Consider the following 20,589-nt stretch of genomic DNA (forward strand, 5'->3'; position numbering starts at 1 on the left):
TGCCTGAAAATTAATATGCTCCATATATGCATAGATATTGATGATGTGCTCATTAATCCTTGAATATACATCAATTACCATGAACATACCTAGTTATTTATTTAATATTTTGGACTTTAGACGTTTCCCCCGTTGTATTAAATTCTCCTTGGCAGCAATAACCCTTTTATTTTGGAACTAAGTCATAAGTAACAACTGCTCTTAAGTATTCCTACCCTAAATTATTTTTTATAATCCCACAATTAATTTGAATTCCTTTTTTTTAGCCTAAAGTGACTATAGATATATAATCCACTATCCCCCTAAGCTTTGTAAATTTTTAAAAACTTACATATTTATTTTATGTTCTGCACTACTTCCTTTTTAAAAGTATACCCACTGACCATGACAACAGCTATCCCTATTTTTTTAAAAAAAATTAAAGATGAGATCACTATGGAAAAATAATGAATTGGTGGCACATTCTTTTATACTGAAAAAAATGATGCAAATGGGCTTATTAGTTTATGGCTCATCAAACTCAAACATATGGTTTTTTCCCCTTTTTTAGTGTAACTTGTAGCTTGATATCACTCCTCCTTGGTGACATCTCAATCCCATCTGACTTGATGACTGAGTTTAAGCCAGCATTTTGATGGTCTATAAATTCTGAATTTTGTAGTCCTACTTTTCTGTTAATATGGACTTATTACCCACTTGCCACTTAGTTTATCAGCCAGTGGTTAAATCCATTTTCTATCAGGAAGTAAATGCCTCCACATTATCACTCGGCAGCAGGCTGCCAGCGGAGACAGCCTTGTCCCCCTCATTAGCAAGCACAGTGTATGCAGAACACCAGAGGGGAATTAAAACCACAAAAAATACCTCAGGGTGGTATTTTTAATATGAGAATTTAATTTGTAATTTCACAGATTAAGAATTTTGGCTGCATTAATCCCTTTATCAGCTCACAGCAGGCTATTTGCAGCAGCATAACCATAAGGTGATATTCATTGGCAGAAACACATCTTTGCATAACGTTAAACATCAGGAGGAGTGAAACCTTTTGAAGGGGAGAGAATAAAGATGAGAAATCATTATTTTTTTTAAAGCATGATTCTGCTAAATGCCTCTGGTAACAATTTTGAGTTACAGAAATGCTGTTTCTGTGTCTAGTAGATAATCATTATGATGCATAAATCCAGTCCCAAGAAAGAACAGTCCCAGTATTAAATACTATAGTCATTTCCATTTTGAACAACATGGTAGTCCTATACACATGTTTACAAAACAAAGCACTCTGAGACTTTGGAGGAGACTTTGGAACTAGTTCCTCTGGGTGAAATGACTGGTTTTGGTGACTGTTATCTAGGTTGAGGTTCTGCAGACTATATTTAGAGATTCTTAACATTCAGTTTTGCATTAGCATGGAGTCTTGTAATAGTTCACCAGCTGGCAATGGCAGTAGAGCTGGCAGTACCCTTCTGTGCTTGCTTCCTTTTCAAGATTTGGTAGGAGGTCCGTCTGAGAAGACGTGTTATGGAACCAATAAATGGATCGTCTTAGCAAGCAGGTGATGGTTTAGATTCATCGATTCCAGGCACCTCACTGCATTGTCTGTTCAGGCTCCTATAGGCAAAGGGGTGGGGAGGTCCTTAAACAAAAACGGTTTCTCACAGTCCTTGGCACTGGGAAGTTCAAGTTCAAAGTGGGAAGTTCAAGTTCAAAGGGCAAGCAAATCGGGTTCCTGGTGAGAGCCTCTCCCTTCCTTGTGGACAGCTACCATGCTGTCTGCTCACATGGCAGAGAGTCACCTCTTTCTCACGTCCTCTTCCTATAAAGCCGCTAATCTTGTCATGAGAGCCCCACCCTCATGAGCTCATCTAGCCCTAATTATTACTCAGAGCCCCATCTCGAAAGACCATCATGTTGGGGGTTAAGGCTTCAACATACAAATTTGGGAGGACACAGTTCAGTCCAGGGCACTCACAGTCTTAAAAGATAGCTCCTTAGTGAGCACTGTTTCTCTCAATGAGAAACCAGAAGCGCACAAGAATAAGGAACTTGGCCAAAAAGATAGCATGTTTAAAAATAATGTTGACAAAAGAAAAATAGTTATGCAAGCAGAAAATGAAACCAGATGGAAGGGAGAAGAGTGGGCACCAGCCTTCTTGGCCACTATAATGTATCAGACCCTGAGAGAAGACTATCGAATGTGGTCAGAGCCCTGGTTATGTAGATAGAGCACTGCAGTCATTTCATGGATTATACAAAGATGAAGTTGTTTACTTATGCCAGACTCTTATTTTCTTTGGAAGAACATATGACAATAGAGTACCTTTCTTTATTATAATAGTCCTTAAAACCCCATCAGTTTACATAATACCACAATTTAGAAGTAATGTATTAGTGTGCCAGTGAGGCAGGAATTACAAACTTATCAAGCAGGAATAATGGCACAGTTACCTGGGGATCTTGCAGTTAAAGTTGGCTAATTCTGGTGGCACCTTGTCATTCTTCCTGTCCTGAAACCCCAACAGCCTTGCCCCACTTCTTCACAGAGATTTAATTGCAGGGAAGTAAATGAGAGGCTGATTTAGAAGAAATTCATTACTTTTCCCAAACACACCATAGGGCATTCTCCTGTGTATACTATCAAGTGACATAAATTATTGAAGCTGAACTACCCTTGTCAAAGTAAATGAACAAAATACACTTCATAGCGCAAAGGCCTTGATTTTATTACATTCATTTGCTCATTCACAGCACTCTGATCTGCAGTGAAAAACAGCCTAACAAATTGGTGCAGTGTAAAGAGCCCTGAACCGGGAACCAGACTTCCTGGATTCTAGCATCAGCTCCACAAAGTCGCCCGGCAACTTTGGCCAAGTTTCTTATTCTTGTGCGCTTCTGGTTTCTCGTTGAGAGAAACAGTGCTCCCTAAGGACCTTTCCAGCTGTAATGTTTGCAGGTTTTCCTACCCGGTCCTAAATATGTCCTAGATATTACCCTAAAACAGCATTGTGCCAGGTAGTTCCATGTCATCTTATAAAAAGTAAAACAAGCATACACCATTTTAAATATATTTGCTGCCTGTAATTCCTAGATTTCCATTCCCTTGTGGATCCTTTTGACCCAGGCTTTTGCCCCCAAGACTCCAAAACCACTGTTTTCCAAGTCTCTATCCGTTGACCTTTCCTCAGCCCTCATCTTGATCCATCAGCAGAATTCAACCCAGTTGACCACCCTCCCCTCTGAGTAACATTTCCTTCACTTGGATTCTAGGACAGGACTCTCCCGGGGTTTTCCTTCTACCTCTACTTTCCAGGCTCCTGTGGATTTCTCCTGATCCGCCAGACCTCTCACTGTTAGAGTGCCCTGGGGCTTAGTCCTCAAATCTTTCTATCTATATTCACTCCTTAGAGCCCAGATGATATCATCCAATCTCATGATTTCAATGTTATTTATACATTGACAGCTTCCAAATTTGTATCTCCAGTCCCACCTCCCCTGACTGCATATCCACCTGACTACTCAGATGCTCCATTTGGCCACCTAGTAGGCATCTCAAAGAACCAGTAGTATTCCAAAAACTGAACTCCTCAGCTCTTCCCCCAGCCTGGCTCCCTCTGAAGTCTTCCCCTTGTCAATAAATGGCAACATTGTTCTTCCTGTTAATAAAGGTTCTCTCAGAAGCTTTCTTTTGTCACACCCATACTCACTTCTTCCACAGACTCTGTTGGTATTATCTTCACAGTATATCCAGAATCATACCCCTTTTTCTCCCTTCTCCAATATCACTGTGTTCCAAGTCACTGGTTGTCTTCTTTCACCTGTATTTTGTTCTCATTTTTTTTCAATATTATTTTGTATTAGTTTCAGGTGTACAACATAGTGTTAGACAATCATATACTTTACAAAGTGTTCCCCCTGATATTTCTACTACCCACCTGACACCATACATAGTTATTGCAATATTATTGAGTCTATTTCCGATGCTGTATTTTACATCCCTGAAACTATTTTGTGACTACCAATCTTCTCATCCCTTCACCTTTTTCATCCAGTCCCCCAGCTCCCCTCCCCTCTGGCAACCACTAGTCGTTTCTCTGCATTTGTGAGTTTGTTTCTGTTTTGTTTGTTCATTTATATTGTTCTTTAGATTCCACATAGAAGTGAATTATATGGTATTTGTCTTTCTCTGACAAATTTGTACTTCACTGAGCATAATATCCTGTAGGTCCATTAGTGCTGTCACAAATGGTAAGGCTTCATTCTTTTTTTTATGAATGAGTAATATTCCATTGTAGACATGTACCACAGCTTTTTTATCCACTTGTCACTTGTATTTTTACAATAGCCTCCTAACTTTTTTGCCTGTTTCTCTTCTTACCTCCTGAGAGTCAGTTCTTCCTGTGTCCCCTTTCTACATTTATACTTCCTCTTCCTCTAGGTAGGTGTGGCTTATCCTCTCACCTCCTCTGGGTCTCTGTTTAAATGTATCTACTTCTACCCCAGCATTTCCAATTTCTCTTCCTTGATTTATTTTTCATCATGACACTCACTTCCAGTTGATAGTTTATATTTGTCTGATAGTCTTCCTCTGTCTTCCCCAGATGGAATCTGTAAGAACAGGGATTTCTTTTCCTTCTGATTCATGCACTTCAGGGTTCTGAAGTCCTTGGACAGCATGGGACTCAATAAATATTTCTTTAATGAGTGGATGAAAGTGTGGCACAAAGAAAGGGAAAAATAGGTTGTTTTCACCAACTGAGCTGTGATTCTGAGGAGAAGGCAGACTGTCCTGTCATATGTAAGTCTGTGTAAATGTGAGTGTGGCTGTGATTACTTGATTTTCAAAGGCCAATATATATTGTAATATTCCATGCGCCCTCCAGAATTGTATCTCAATATCCATTTTTATTAAAAAAGAAGATAAGAAATACATTGGTAAATATATAAATGGTAACTTTTCATTCTGTCCACAGTGTCTTCTATTTTTACCGTCCCAAATGTAAGACTGCAGCCAGAATCTGGAGAAAGCATGCGGGCCTTTGGGAAAAACAATAGTTATGGCAAAAGTCTATCAAACAGCAAGCACTGATGAGCACAGCGTTCTCAAGAGAGCACAGGTAAGATGGCCCACTTTCCTTGGAAAATAATATTGAGTAGATGTCAAATAGATCTTTTAAATGAAATAGTTCAGGTTTTTCCCCACCTGACAAGTCTCTTATGTTCATTATGGTATTCACCCCCGGTTCTACTAAAGAGAAGTGCAGTCAGTCATTTGCATATTTTCAGGCATTTCTGGATTCTAACCAAAACTGTACTTCATTCATATGGTCTGAAACAAGCCATTTAGTCAGAAGCAAACCATTCTAACTATTCACACATTCTTCACTGAGGTGAGAAAAAGGTTAACCTTGAGCTGAATCGAAGCCACAGACCTGCTTTGTTTGACCCACACAATTTATTTTTCAATCAGTTGCTCTCATTTTAAAATGGGGAGATTTTACCCAACGTCTGGATTTCTGGCTTTTCTTGAAAGATCGGCAGCTCCATCCCATGCTCACAATCCAGCCGGAAGTGAGTGAGTCTGACTGAATGCTGGCCGCCTGCCTCGGGAAAGACATGTGCTCTAGGCGTTGCTCAGCGGCCACGTGGGCCACGCCACCCATTTCTGTTCCTTGCCAGGCCCCTGGTACAGACCTTATCAGGGCGAAGTGTCCCTTTGTTTCCTGTATGGGACTGTGACTGCCACTATTCTGCAGATAAGGAGCGTAATCTAAACAGGGCCATTGCTGGGCCTGTCAGCCTGTCCCCGTCATCACACATGCTTCACAGAAACAAACATAGGACAGCAACTTCTGAAATGCCTGTGCCTCTCTTTTATTGCCAGATGGAAGTGTCTGGGTTTGGGGAATTTTGTGCGCGCGCGCGCGCGTGTGTGTGTGTGTGTGTGTGTGTGTGTGTGTGTGTGTGTGTGTGCACATCTTTTCCTTCAACGTCATGAAACACTCTCAAGCAGATAGAGAACCAACATTTCTGTGGGGAAAGTTTCTTATTCGCTAGTCCATGTTTGTTCTTTGCTCATGTGGATGTCCTCTAGTGAACTGGAGGATGGGCACAGCATGGCTGGCCCTCCTCTTCCTTCCTCTGTCTCTTAACGGGAAAGAGGTTAACAGGCTGCATTGTCAGCCTGGCAAAGAGAGCGAATTAAATTGTCCACTTTGTCTTGTGGTAGGAGTGAGACCCTTCACTCTTCAAGTTATTTTTCCCTGTTGGATGCAGTTACCTAGAAGCACAGCTTCACTGCCCCACAGCGTTTGTGCTGCCATTCTGAATTTCCATTGGTCAGACAAAGAGTGGGGCTGAGTGTTTGACCAGCAACCTCCTGGTTCTGAGAGTGGTTTGAATGCATGAGGTTGCAGCATAGACTTAAAGTATTTAACCTACATTATCATAATGAGGGCCCTGGCTTTATAAATCCTTTAGCCAATTCAGTAGAACAAAACAAAAAGTGGACTTTATTTGGGCTGCTCTCTCATACACACATGCACACAAGCAAGTTTGAATTTCAATTGTAAGGCTGTGTTCTTTCTTCTCTGCTCTTTTGAGAGTTCTCCAGCCTGAGCCTGGCCAGTCAAAGCTGTTAAAGCATGTGTAGATGAGGTCAGCTTCTCCTTATAAAATCAAATCAAACTTACAGAACACAAGCCTAGCCTGTGAGGATTCAAAAATTAATTGAAAAGAAATTTTAAAAGCTGCTCAGAACTGTGATCATCAGTATTTAAAAGCCTTTTAAAATGTATTTTCTTTGCAGTATATTTTTTAAACTAATTTAAGGTTATATCTGCATGTTAGAAGATCTTCCTCTAGAATTATTTGATAACACAAATATCTTCTCTATGAATTTTGTCATTTTACATCAACTTGTAAAGCCTTAATATCAGTGTTTTTGTTGCTCTTTTCCAAATTTAACTACCTCAGCTTGATTAAACATTATATTAAGAAAACATCTTAATTTTTCTTTTCTCAGAAAAGTTGCATGGAAACTGGCTTCTGAGTTTTCTGTCAGCCGAAAAAGAAATCATTTTAATTTCTCCCCTTAGTGGGTTTTTAATTTTAATCAAATGGGGCCATCTTAGAGATAAAAAATATATAGCCTATATATTGTCCTAAGACGTCCTGTACAAAAGAACTTAGTTTGACCAATAGTTGAATATCAAATTGTAGACATGTTGAGCAAAAAAAATCTAAGTAAATATAGGTATTCATAGAGAAAAACATGGAATTTTCTATATTTTAATTTTGTTTTTGATGAATTAACTGTTTAGAGCAGGATGTGGCATATTAACTTTTCCTCAAATGTCCCAGTTCTTTGTAAAGCCCAGAAAGGTTGGGAAGGAGAGGGAGGGGGAAAAGTTGGGGGCCCTAATAGATTAAGACTAGGCTAAGGTCAGCATTTCCCCATCTCTCTTGAGAGTTAGCAGGAGGGAAGTGCATTGATTCTCTTCTGTTTTTGAAATGACGAGGACTGATAGGCAGCAGTGTTTCAGGCCCTAATTTTTCCCCAGTCCCTCAACGCCAAACTGTTTCTGTACTTGCATTCGAAGGTCACTTCATTATTTCGTTAATAGTCCTGGATTTGCATAAACGGGATAATGAGAAGCATTTTCCTTTGCAAGCAGAAAGCAATTTTGGTTTCAGGGTCCTGCGACCAAATCAAATGAAAAGAAAAACCAAACACTACCTGAGTTGAACATGGGCTAGTGCCACCAGGTGACCACAAGACTGTGCTTTCTGCATTTTGTTATCCTCTAAAGATATTAACAGACTCACGATCTCATAGATTGTCCCCACTTTTTTATCACCATTGAAGAGTAAAATCCTCTTAATGTCTGAGGGAGCCTTCAGTGTGCATATAAATTTTCCCCAAGGAAAAGACTAGAAGCTATGTTGAATACCACATCCAGTAGATTCACTTACATTTGCATACCCTGATACCAAACACAGCCCTATGTTGAGCTTAATTTCCAGTTTTTCTAAACAGACAGTGTCTACTTCTCTTTTTGCTGAATACAAGGAATAAGAGTGGCCTCTAATCTGTTAGACAGAAGTCTTCACATTTTTTTCTGAAATGATATGTGCTCATTAGGGTACATCTCTTTTCAGTGAATCAGCTGGTCTTCAGACCCTATTAAATTTGTAATAAGTACAAATTTAATATCTGTCTGTCTAGTGCATGAAAAAATTGTATTTGGTTCAAGTGTAAGAAGTTAGCTACATGCAGATTTTGGTGACCTTCACCTTGCCTTATAGAGTATTATCTTTGCTAATCACCAGTATTTAAGTATTATATGACAATGAGACAAAAAAGGGTTAGGCTCTCTCTGCTTGATTTAGTTATCAAGCAATAACTAAACGTAGTCTTCCAGGTAAACAGAATGCATTAAAATGGATTCAATCAGTATAAATTTGTGTCTATTCTAGATGATAGCCACCTAAGAGAAGCTCAAAGTGTTTGAGGAAGAGAAACTCTCAAATGAGGAAAGAGGTAGGTAGCAGAGGGAGAGCGACAGAGAGGGACCATTGAGAAGGACAGGAAGAGCTGTGCCGGGAACAGGAGAGACCGGGAGAAAGTGGGTGTGGGCTATTTTAGGGGAAGGAGACACAGATTTCCTCAGCTAATGGTGGTCTTTGTTGAGATTGCTCGGGGGGGGGGGGGGGAGTAAGGCAGAACAGGCTGACAGTCCACATAGGTACGCAAACATTCAGTGCTCCTTAGAGTCCCATGGGAGCTTTCGTTCTGCCATCTGGACCCTGGTAACTGCTCCTGGAGAAACACCCACCTGCTCTCTCCTTTATCCTGTGACACTGTGGCAGCTCACTGGTTCTGTGGCTGCATCAATTCACATCCCTTTCATCTTCTCCTCACCTCCTGGCTTCTGCAGACTTGTTTCCGCTTATGCAGGAATCCTGCCCATTGTCATTTCTCTGTCTCTTTTTCTGTATCGCTGAGATCTTTTCCTCAGACTCAGTCCCTCCCCAGCAGCAGTTCTGATTAGGGTCGTCATCATTGTGCAGTAGAGAGCAAGGCTGTTTTTTCAGTCACCCCAGAAGCCGCTGGCTGACTAGACCACCCTTGGTCAGGCACTGAGCCCTGATCCAGTCAGCTGAGCTGGGGCCTAGATGGCCAACCTTTACTTAAGGAACCCCTCAGAGGGCTGAAGCACGCTGTGTAGTCTGAAGGTACCTTGCCTGGCCACTACTAAGGAAGGAAACCAGCCAGTACAAAGGGGCACTCCACTTTTCATGGAGTAACAGCATCCTCATTTGTGTGATATTTTTGACTAAAGGTCTTTTTTTATTGCTTAAAGTATTACAAATAGTAGTACATATGTCTCCTTTTTCCCCCATTGACTTCCCCCCCAGCTTCCCCTACCCCCGGCACATGCCCTCACCCCCACCCCTAGTGTCTGTGTCCATTGGTTATCCTTATATGCATGCATAGGAGTCCTTCAGTTGATCTCTTACCACCACCACCCCAACCCTCTCCTGCCTTCCCGCTATAGTTTGACAGTTGGTTCATTGCTTCTTTGTCTCTGTATCTATTTCTGTTCATTATGTATCACAGTTTTCTAATCCACTCATCTGCTGATGGGCATTTTGGCTGTTTCCAAATCTTAGCTATTGTAAATTGTACTGCTATAAACATAGGGGTGCATATATCCTTTCTGATTGGTGTTTCTGTTTTCTTGAGATATATATACCTAGAACTGGTATTACTGGGTCAAATGCTAGTTCCATTTTTAGTTTTTGTGGAAACCATAAAAATCTTAGAGGAAGCAAAATAGCAGACATTTGTCATAGCAGCATCTTTACCGACATAACTCAGGGCAATGGAAACTAAGGAGAAAATAAACAAATGGGACTACATCAAAATAAAAAGCTTCTGCACAGCAAAAGAAACCATCAACAAAACAACAAGAAAGCCCACTGCATGGGAGACCATATTTGCCAATGTTATCACCGATAAGGGTTTAAGCTCCAACATTTACAGGGAACTCATACAACTTAACAAAAGGAAGATAAACAACCCAATCAAAAAATGGGCAAAGGACCTAAATAGACAGTTTTCAAAAGAGGACATACAGAAGGCCAGGAGACATATGAAAATATGCTCAAAGTCACTAATCATCTGAGAGATGCAAATCAAAACAACAATGAGGTACCATCTCACACCTGCCAGAATGGCTGTCATCAACAAATCAACAAAGGGCAAGTGCTGGCGAGGATGCAGAGAAAAAGGAACCCTCCTGCACTGCTGGTGGGAATGCAGACTGGTGCAGCCACTGTGGAGAACAGTATGACGTTTCCTCAAAAGACTAAAGGTCTTTTTAAGCCATGTTGCATTTTCACAACTTTAGTCACAAAAGGAGACACTACCAATCAGTACTTATCACAGTGTAAGAAATTCAAGTTTGGGATCTAACTTTCTTTCAGCAGCAGGAAGGCTTCTGATTTTTTTTCTGTAAGAACTGTTATTTTCTTCATGAACCTGCAAATTTTTTTCCTATCAAACGACTACAGTTTTATTGTCTGTTGTCTCCTGTGGTTGACAAGACTAGTTCTGGAAACAACAGAGAGAGGGGGAAACAAACCTCAGTGTTTCTTGAAGGCTTTATCTGAAAAACTCCCTGGTTTTTGTCATTACCCCTTCATTGCTGCAGATTAAAAAATACATCTTATTCAGGAAGTTGACAGTGCTTCAAACCACCGATGCAGAATGCTGAGAAGAGGCTGGAATGTGGTTTAGTGTCCCTGCCCTACCTCCACCCCCTTTCCTTAGTTTCCCTCTACCCTGGAGAGTCTGTTATCTCCTCTAAACCGATGCAAATTGGTAGGTTAAGGAAGTTTGTCCCTTCTTTCCTCCCTCCCTTCTCTGCCTCTGCACTTCTCCCTGTGCTCTGCACCATCAACACCAACCCTGTGAAGGGGTTAGCAAAGGACTCTAAGGCCTTTGCTACCTAATCTGCTTAATTATGTCCTGGGAATGTGACAAAGCAGAGTGAAAGTAAAGTTAAATATATCATGCTTCATCCAGAGTACATTTTTAAGCATTCATTTCATTTTTTTCTATTGACATAATTTCAGATTTATAGAAAAGTTGCAGAAATAGTAAGAATAGTACAAAGAATTCCTGATACCCTTTATACCCTTTCCCCATTTTCCCCAAATGTTTGCATTTTACTACATTTGTTATTCTCATACACAGACACACACACACACAGGCACGCACAAATGTGTGCACATGCACATTGTTTTTCTAAACTATTGTTTTAACTCACATGACACTCCATTGCCTTTAAATATTTCAGTGTGTTTTTCTTAAAAAAAATTCAGAGTGATATTTTTAAAACTAAAAATAATAATAGTTTTTGCCCTTTTCCTTTTCCCTTCTCCGATTGAGAGTTTTTAAAAGCAAAAAGACTAAAAGACAAGAAGCATTTTATGTTTCACAGATTGGTTCATCAGCCATGGATGCTCAAAACTTGGCTATATTTTTGTGATTCGGTGTTTCAAGTTAGATGAGCTTTCAAAGTGGGGGGAGGGAGGTATGAATAAAAACTGCAACTTGTATCGCTGTCTTTTTAAAACCCAAATTAATTTCTTAGGGACTATTTAGCCAGCAGCATAATATGAGTGAAGCTTTCTTATAAAAAATAGTAGACACGGGATGTGATGTGGCTAGTAAGCGAGATGTCTGTTAGAGTGCTTGGCCACACTGCTATGAAGTTAGCAGTCACATAGATTATAGCAAGCAGTTATAATCAGCTCAGGTGCTCGATTTTCCTTTTTATTTCATGGCGAGTCTTATGAATTTGGGATACAGAGGGAATCGTCTATGCCCTAAGTGCACTGTATTGTATTATTAATACCAGGGTAGCAGCTGAGTCCCACTAGACAGTCTTTGTGGTCTGCGGATACTCTAAGAAGTGTCTGAGCATGAAAGGAGGCTGTTTGAGTTGAAGTGGGCTGATGGTCTGAGATGACATTTGAATGCATGGAGGACAATGTCTAAATGATAATGTCGGGAAGGGAAGGCAAAAAGAAGCTTGAAACTATTCCCATTGTCCCACGATGCTCATCACTCCTCCTGAGATAGTCCTCACGAGGGAGCTTTGTCTGGGTAGAAGTGGGGAGTGGGGTCAGGGAGGGGTGCACACTGGGGCTCCGGGACAAAAGCCAGGGATTCAGGGCCTTAGACACATTAAAATTCTAGACAGATAGTAAATGTTATGAAAAGCTCAACCCAAATGTATTTCATGTCTAACAAAGTTAAACATTTGAGCTAAATTATTACAAGGATAGTTAACAAAATGTTTGCAATATTCTGAGATGCTTCTATGAAATAAAGCTTTTAAGAACATCAAATCAGTTGTGCAAATGAATAATTTACCAAGTCTCTTTTGGAATTTTGGATAGCTGTTTCCTACACACATACACACACACACACACACACACACACACACACACACGAACATACACACTCTGTATGCTCACACAGCCAATAGAATAATTGCTAGGATAGCATCATAGATTAGTCAAAGAGTTGCTTTCCACCTATGGAAATAATGAACAAACTCTCAAACAAAAAAAATACAAAAGTTGAGAAGTTGATGGAAATTTAACTCATAATAAATATCACCATATATGTCAAGCATGGAATCAAATACTGTGGCTGTTGCCCTGGCCAGTGTGGCTCAGTTAGTTGGGCACCATCCTGTGCACCAAAAGGTTGATGTTGGATTTCTGGTCAGTGAATATGCCTGGGTTTGGGTCAATCCCCAGTAGGGGCATGCAAGAGGCAGTCAGTGGATGTTTTACTCTTATGTGGATGTTTCTATCTTTCCTTCTTCCTTCCTCTCTCTCTCTAAAAATTAAAAATATATATATTAAAAAATACTGTGACTGTTAACTTCCATTTTGGGGTGAATTTTTTTTCTTTAAATTATCACCATTCTTTTAATGTAGTTTGCTTTATGTATACTGCGCTTGGATTTTTAATTGCTCTGGATTATCATTTTCAATGCAATTAGTAAAATGCCCTCAATTACATATAATTATTACTGTAAATGGGACTATTGGTCTAATTACTATAAATGGGGAAAGATGTGTGATTATCATGTGCAATTTAATCATGTACAGTATTTATTTTACATTATTACATAGAGTGGTGTAATGATTATGTTGTATCATTTCTTGGTCAACAAATCTACTTTATATTAAGATACCTAGAACTGTGATCCGTTGTCAAAGGTCCATATACCCGATTTTTCTTCCTAACATCATTGAGCTGCTCTGTGGGCTGAGGACCCACCAAATAACTTGCACAGCAAGAAAATCTAGAAGGGAAAATTTTTTTTACCTCATTAATAAGAATGCCCATGTTTTCACTGTTAAGTCCTCCTTGAGCCCAGTGCCATGTTCAACCATACCTGTTTGTTTTTATGTAAATGAGCATAAATCAACACCCCTAAATGATGGTAACATTTAAAACATGCCTGAGGTGGGGTGGGGGGAGGTCTTCCTTCACTGTGGCAAACATGATAATCACCCCTAGTTTACAAATGCACACTTAACGAGCTTATAGCACATAATTAATTCTGCGAAGGTTGCTGTTTGACAGAGAGGGATTGTGGGAATTGCATATTGATGGTGGCAGGAGAAATACATCTATTTTCTCCACGTCAGGTAGGGTGTTCTTGTGTTCTGTAGAAACTGGCACATCTCAGAGGTGTTGCTCTCGAAATGATCTCAGGATGGAAAGAAATCAGTAATTACAGAGCCAGGCATTCAGTTGTGTCCTAATTTTCCCACCAGTTTTTCAGTGTTTCAGCTGCCTCGGAGACTTAAAGTATTCTCATTAGGTAGCTGCAGAGGCAGCCGCTTGCCTACTCCCTCATTCTCTCACTCGCATTTCTTTCTTCCACCCACCCCCCCATTCCTGCCTTGGGAGTGACTGTGAAGATCATTTGCTAGAATGATTGGCAGGCTAGAGGATTCGATCAGATGAGTTCCTCTTAGCGCAGGTCAAAAAGGCTAGTTAACAGGAGCTGTCGAAAAATGCCAGCAGCATTCGAAATGGGAAATGTCATGACTTCGAGGCAGGGGGTGCCACCTGGAACAGAAAGCCCCCAGCTCATTAGCAAGTTACAGGATGTGGGCTTAACTGGAGGGAGCAGAGAAGGAAAGATAATACCCAATAGGAAAAATGATTGTGAAGTGGAATTGATTTCATGTATAATTTGTTTATCACTAGAGGGGACAAATGCTGTCCTTCTGACAGGAGCAGCGGAGTGTGGACTATGAATGAAGCCACTTAGCATAATCTCCAGGTTGAGCTTTGGATTTAAAGAATGCAAACTTCTTTATTCTTAACTGTGGAAATGATCAGGTCATGTTACATTAATTAAAGCTGACATACTCTCAAATGTTTTATCTGGGCGATGTGGCAATTCAACAGAAACGGAGATGGGCAACTTTAGGAAATAAGAGGGATTTTTTTTTCCTCTGCTGGTGTGGAAAACTAGCTCAGTTGCATACTGAATTCTAAGAGGGCTGTGGTTAGCTAGGCTGCACCAACCAAGCGCGGCTCCCTGCTTCTAATGCAGTCATTTACAGAGGAGAGTATTTGCCTTTGGGGAGATTGATATCTAGTCCATGTTGAAATATATTTGTATGTTTTAGAATATGACTGCATTGTGTTTTGGTACAATGTTAAAATTTTAATCTGTTTTTTCTTTAAAGAGGGAGGGGGGAAGCTCTCCAGTTCTATTACTGCCTGGTTGTCAGTTCATCTAGAATTTGATATTTTACCACAGAGTCAGCAACCTACAGTAGCCATATTTACAAACAAAAGGAAGCTACAGAGATATCCTTACAGGAAAAATTAAGCGGCAGTTTGTAAAAGGAGAATATGGTGGCAAAACAGAAAATAGTATTGCCGACTATGTACTCAAACTGAACTCCAAATTTAAAGGTTCCAGTATTTTTACATGTTAAAGGGGCTTTAGTGTAAAGCCCTTTTCTACATAAATTGCAACAGAAAATGTTTTTTTTTCTTTTGATAAGAAACTTTTATGGTATCATTTATCTTTCACACAGACATCTTCATTTGTTATTTTAAGTCACAAATGCCACAGCTGCAAGTCTTTCTGGCCGAGCACGAAAGGATGTTTACTTAGCATCCAGATTTTGGTTAAAACATATATTTTCAAAATGTCTTTGCCTTTTCTCTTAAATATTGAGACAGTTTATGAAGCTGTTATGAAATAGCCAATGCTTGTTTTATCGAGCTGCCTCAGTCTGCTGTCTTCAGTGAAGAGGAATCTTAAAACCTCCTACTGAAAACACTGGTGGAAAATTTATCCTGTTCTATATTCAGCATAAAAAGCTTAGCAATAAGCTACTGAATATAGCTGTCAAGATATACTCTGTTAGTTTGTCAAATCTAAACATTTCAACATCAGTGTGAATCCACTCATCCCCTCATTTGGGAGTTTTATTGTGTGGTCCAAAAGCTGGCCTTTGAAAAAAACATGATGATATACTGTCTGAAATGGTTCATCTGAAGTTAAGATTTTTTTTAAATTCTCAACACAGTAACTCAATTCGTTAATAACTGACGGATTTGTTAGAGAAATGAATAAATTAACTATTTCAAGAGAGAACATTGTCAAGAATATGTTTTTTAAGTAAGAGCATTGAGTCTAAGTTGTGTCCAAGTGGATTTCCCAGTTTTAGACTAACTTTAAGTAAGATGTCCTTACCTCTCAGGATGGGCGAGCCAGAGGCACCTGGCAGTCGGAGCCAGAGCAAATGGTGACCTTTGTCTCCTGCCCTGCCCCCTCTCCTGCCCACCTCTTTCTTCATCGCTGCCCTCAGCTTGGCCTTCCAAAGTCTGCACTGCATGCAGGGACTGGGCAGACTCACTACTAATCTTGCATCCTTCTCAGTTAATCCCCTCTCCACGAACTACAATAATAGCTGGTACATATTGACGCTCTCCTAGTTATCATTCCCTGTGTTGAATCCTTCCACAGTATGGATTGAGTGACCTTGTTGTTAAAATTTCACCTTCAGATTTATGGGTTCCCCTAGGAAAGGTCCCTAGGTGCCAAAGAAATGGCATCCTTCCAATTGTCCTCTACATCAGTAGTTCTCAGTGTGTGGTGCACATACTCTGAGGGTCCCCAGAGACTTCATGGAAAGTCAAAACTGCTTTTGTAATAATACTGAGATGTTCTTTGCCTTTTGCACGGCTGACATTTGCACTGTAAGGATGCAAAAGCTTGGCGAGGAAAACTGCTGGCTCCTTAGCATGAATTGAGGCAGTAGCACCAAACCATATTCCTAGGCACTGTTCCCTTTACCATCACACCATGGTAACTATTTTTAAAAGCCAGTTTCAGTTAATAATGTTCTAGACCCTGACCGGTTTGGCTTCGTGGATAGGATAGAACATCAGCCTGCGGACTGAAGGGTCCCAGGTCGGATTCCAGTCAAGGGCATGTACCTCAGTTGTAGACCCAGTCCCCAGCCCTGGTCAGGGCTCTTGTGGTAGACAACCAATCGATTTGTTACTCACACATTGATGTTTCTCTCTCTGTCTCTCCTCCCTTCCACTATCTAAAAATCGATGGAAAGATATCCTCAGTTGTGGATTAACAACAACAACAAAATAATAATGTAATTATTATCTAGATGAAGAGGTAAAAATGATTGATTTTGTTACATATCTCCCTTTGAGTAAATGTTCTTTAGTGTTCGGTGTGACTCAGTGGGTGGTTTACATAAACCATCTCCATGTAGACCTCACTACCATGGCTGTTTCAGGAAAAGCTGTGGTGTAGGCATTTGAGTTGCAAGATGAACAAGTTGTTTTTTATTTCCTGAAACATGGTCTTCACTTGAAAGAATAACTAGCTGACAAAGAAATGTTGTTATTGAAATGGGGATATTTGGCAGACATTTTCTTAAAAGTAAGAAAAATTAAGTCTGTCACCCAAAGCACACAACTCATAGTATTTGCTGCCAATGATAAAATTATTAAAGCTTCTCTTAGAAAATTAGAGTTTGGGGAAACTTTAGAAAACTGTATTTGCCACTATGAGCTGACAATTTCCCAAACACTTTTCAAGTGAGATGGGTGGTGACATAAGCAGATGGGAGTTTTTGATATTATGTAGTTATAGCCAGAACAAGGTTCAACTACCTACCAATGTGAAAACCAAACTCGTGAGACAGATGCTGGTAAAAAAGAAAAGAGGCCCTGACCGGTGTGGCTCGGTCGGTTGAGCATTGTCCCATGCACCGAGAGGTCACAGGTTTCATTTCCAGGTTGTGGGCTCAATCCCCAGTAGGGAGGTGCGGGAGGCAGCTCATCAATGTTTCTTGCTCATCGATGTTTCTATCTCTCTCTCCCTCATCCTTTTTCTCTCTCTAAAAAATCAATAAAAACATATTTTTTTAAAAAGGAAAGAGGTTTATCTAAGTGCTGGCATCTTGAGAAGATGGGAGGATGCTTGTCCAAACTCCTCTTAGCATTTCAGTGCAGGCAGGGGTTTTTATAGGGAGGGAGAGGTAAGCAGAACAAAGAGATCAGGGGGAGGGGCTGTGGACATACAGGCAGTGTCCTTGCTGGTCCCCAGATGGATTATTAATGTCAGCATACTGGAACTGGTCAGTGCTAGCCAAATTCCTGCAGTTGGGCCATCTGAGTCAACCGAAGTCATGCTCAAGGCCATTTTTGTACAAGCAGGAACTGGAACTGCTGGTACCTACAATATGCTTATACGGAAACTGTCAGTATGAGTTGCTTTTATCAGTTCATTAGTATATTTTATTCTAATTCCATTTCATGGTTAGTCAGGGTAGTATAAAGTTTTTATTCCCCATTACATAGTGAAATGTGTCAACATTTGAAAGGTCTGCATAACTCATTGAACCAGTGTTTTCAAATGACCAATGCATGATTTAGAAAATCATTGCATGAATAAGATATTCACTACAATTGTAAAATAAAGCAATAGATTTTAAAGTAACAGGACACCAAGAATTCATTAGGTATGGTTTCAGATTTCCCAGTGCAACTCACCCTTAAGAAACTACCACTTGCTGAGTTTTGTTGTAATATAAAAGAAGAATATATATCTACAAAGATCTGAAAGGGCTATTAAAATATATTTTTCTTTTCCAACTACCTATCTGTGAGAGACCATATTTTCTTCAGTTGCTTCAACCAAAACATGTCACAGAACAGATTGAATGCAGAAGAAGATATGAGAATCCAGCTATCCTCTGTTCAGCCAGACATTAAAAAGATTTCCATAATAAAGCAGTGCCACCCTTCTCACTAATTCTGTTTGGAAAATATAGTTCTTTTTATTCAAATAATGTTTTTATATTAACATGTAATGAATTTCTTTTTAATTAATTAATAAATATTAATTATAAATATGCTATCAATAGCTATAATCCATGTAAATAAAAGCTCTTTTGGGGTCCTCTATAATTTTTGAAAATATCAAGGGTCTCTAAGACCAAAAAGTATGAGAACCACTGCTCTATATCACTAGTGCTCTGCTATATCTCTAACATGCTAATTATGTTGGTAACATTTTCCCCCGTGAATAAATTACTGTTCACTGAATTTTTTTTCTGTGTAAAATTATTCCACTCCTATCCATCTAATTGAATATCTCAGTTTTTCTGGGGGTACAATGGATAAAATTTCTATTCTTGTGTTCACAGGTATACCATCTGAAAATTACAATAGAGTATCATTTGCTATGCTGTTGACGATTAGTAGACCAAGTGTTAAAAGACCTTTGCTATATATTAGTTGTTTGGGCTGCAACTTTTCCTTTTTTTATATGCATTAGGTTGGATCTTGCATGGAGAGACTCTGACTATAAAACACCAACTTATCAGGCCATTTTCATAGATTTTTTTTTATAGGACTCAGGACTCAATACAGTGCCTTGATCAGATTCAGCATAAATTCAATTTCTTTCAGGAGAAGGGACTCAGGTTTTTCTCTACCCACATAGTAGGAAGTAGCTCATGGAAATCTGGGTGAATTTGAGATTCAGAATTAAAAGTTGCTATTCGACATGATTAGCAGTCAGATTAGGGTTCTTTTTTTAACTCTTCTTTTTGAAATACTTGTAGATGTATAGCAAAGTTGTAAAGAGTGTAGAGAACTATACCCTTCACCAACTTTTAATATCTACAACCTTTATATCCATGGTACATTTATCAACTTAAGATATTAACATATGTCCCTTCCTATTAATTAAACGTCAACTTTATTTGTATTTCATCTGTTTTCACACTCATGTCCTTTTTCCCTCTCATGACTCCAGGGTACCACATTGCATTTAATCATAGTCTCCTTAGTCTTCTGTGGTCTGTGGTAGTTTCTCAATCTTCCTTTGCTCTTTATGACCTTCATGCTTTGAAAGAGTACTGTTCAGGTATTGTATAGAATTTCCCGTATGATGTTTTCTCCTGTTTACTGGGGTTATGGGTTTTGGAGAAGAATAACACCAAGATGTAGTGCTCTTCTCATCACATCCTGTGAGGAAGTACATGATAGCCACATGACTTATCACTGGTCATGTTGACCTGGACCACTAGGTTAAGGTAGGTGAGGTTTGAAAGCCCAGGTGATACCCAGAAAATGAAATCAGAGAGGCAGAAGTCTAGGACAGGTTCACAAGCAAATGGGAGGAATTCAAGATGAGTTACTAAGCTGAGGACAGAGCTACCTGATGTCAGATTCAGAAGGGAGACAGAGAAATTACTCTCAAGACTCAGACTTCCTTGAATTTGAAAATGGACAGAAATGGAGAAGAGGAGTCACGCACAGAAAGGACAGTGTCCGAGTTAAGAATCCTGAGATGTTCCAGCCTCTGACTCGGGATCCATGGTAGAATGTAGCAAGATGCCTGACAGTGTGCAATATATTTTGTGAACACGAATAAAGGTATGTCTGTTTTACAAAGCATGTTGGAAACAAAGCCAAAGCTCCAGCTTCTCTGTATTGAAGTCCTCTGTCATTTGTCTGTCTTCCTCACCAGAATCTAAATCTCAGAATACAGGAAATTTGGTACTGTTTTATCCTTATTTCACTAGAATGTCTCCATCTCCTAGTATGGAACATAATGCCCATCAAAATAGTTTTTTAATGTTGACTGAATTAGTGAATATTTAACTCACCATACCATAATCTTCTGTTCTTTCAACAAGTTGTGTGTTTGTTTTTTTTTGAGTAGCCATTATATGGGTATTGTTGTAGGCAGCAGTGAATAAGATAGTTTCCAGTGTTAAGACATTTTTTTTTAATTTTTAAAAATATTTTTCAAATACAGTTTACATTCAATATTATTTTTGTATCAGTTTCAGGTGTACAGCATAGTGGTTAGACAACCATATACTTTACAAAGTGATCCTCTGATATTTCCACTACCCACTTGGCACCATACATAGTTATTGCAATACTAGAGGCTCGGTGCATGAAATTTGTGCACATGGGGGGGG

The 20,589-nt window shown here is 39.6% G+C and overlaps 1 protein-coding gene across 4 annotated transcripts in view; it reads left to right on the forward strand.

The window, feature by feature from the left end:
* Nucleotides 1-20,589, forward strand: part of CDK14 (cyclin-dependent kinase 14) — a 506,888-nt gene that overhangs the window by 423,677 nt on the left and 62,622 nt on the right. For 3 of the 4 annotated variants that reach the window (XM_006779192.1, XM_006779193.2, XM_006779194.2), the window contains one exon: nt 4,968-5,111. In XM_006779192.1, coding sequence (XP_006779255.1) covers nt 4,968-5,083 — 116 coding nt within the window. In that variant the 3' untranslated portion in view covers nt 5,084-5,111. Of the gene's footprint in view, nt 1-4,967; nt 5,112-18,259; nt 18,389-20,589 lie in introns of those variants that run through there. The other variant, XM_015558314.1, reaches the window with a different exon arrangement.

The sequence above is a fragment of the Myotis davidii genome, unplaced genomic scaffold (genome assembly GCF_000327345.1).
Source record: "Myotis davidii unplaced genomic scaffold, ASM32734v1 scaffold187, whole genome shotgun sequence".
Taxonomy (NCBI): Eukaryota; Metazoa; Chordata; class Mammalia; order Chiroptera; family Vespertilionidae; genus Myotis; species Myotis davidii.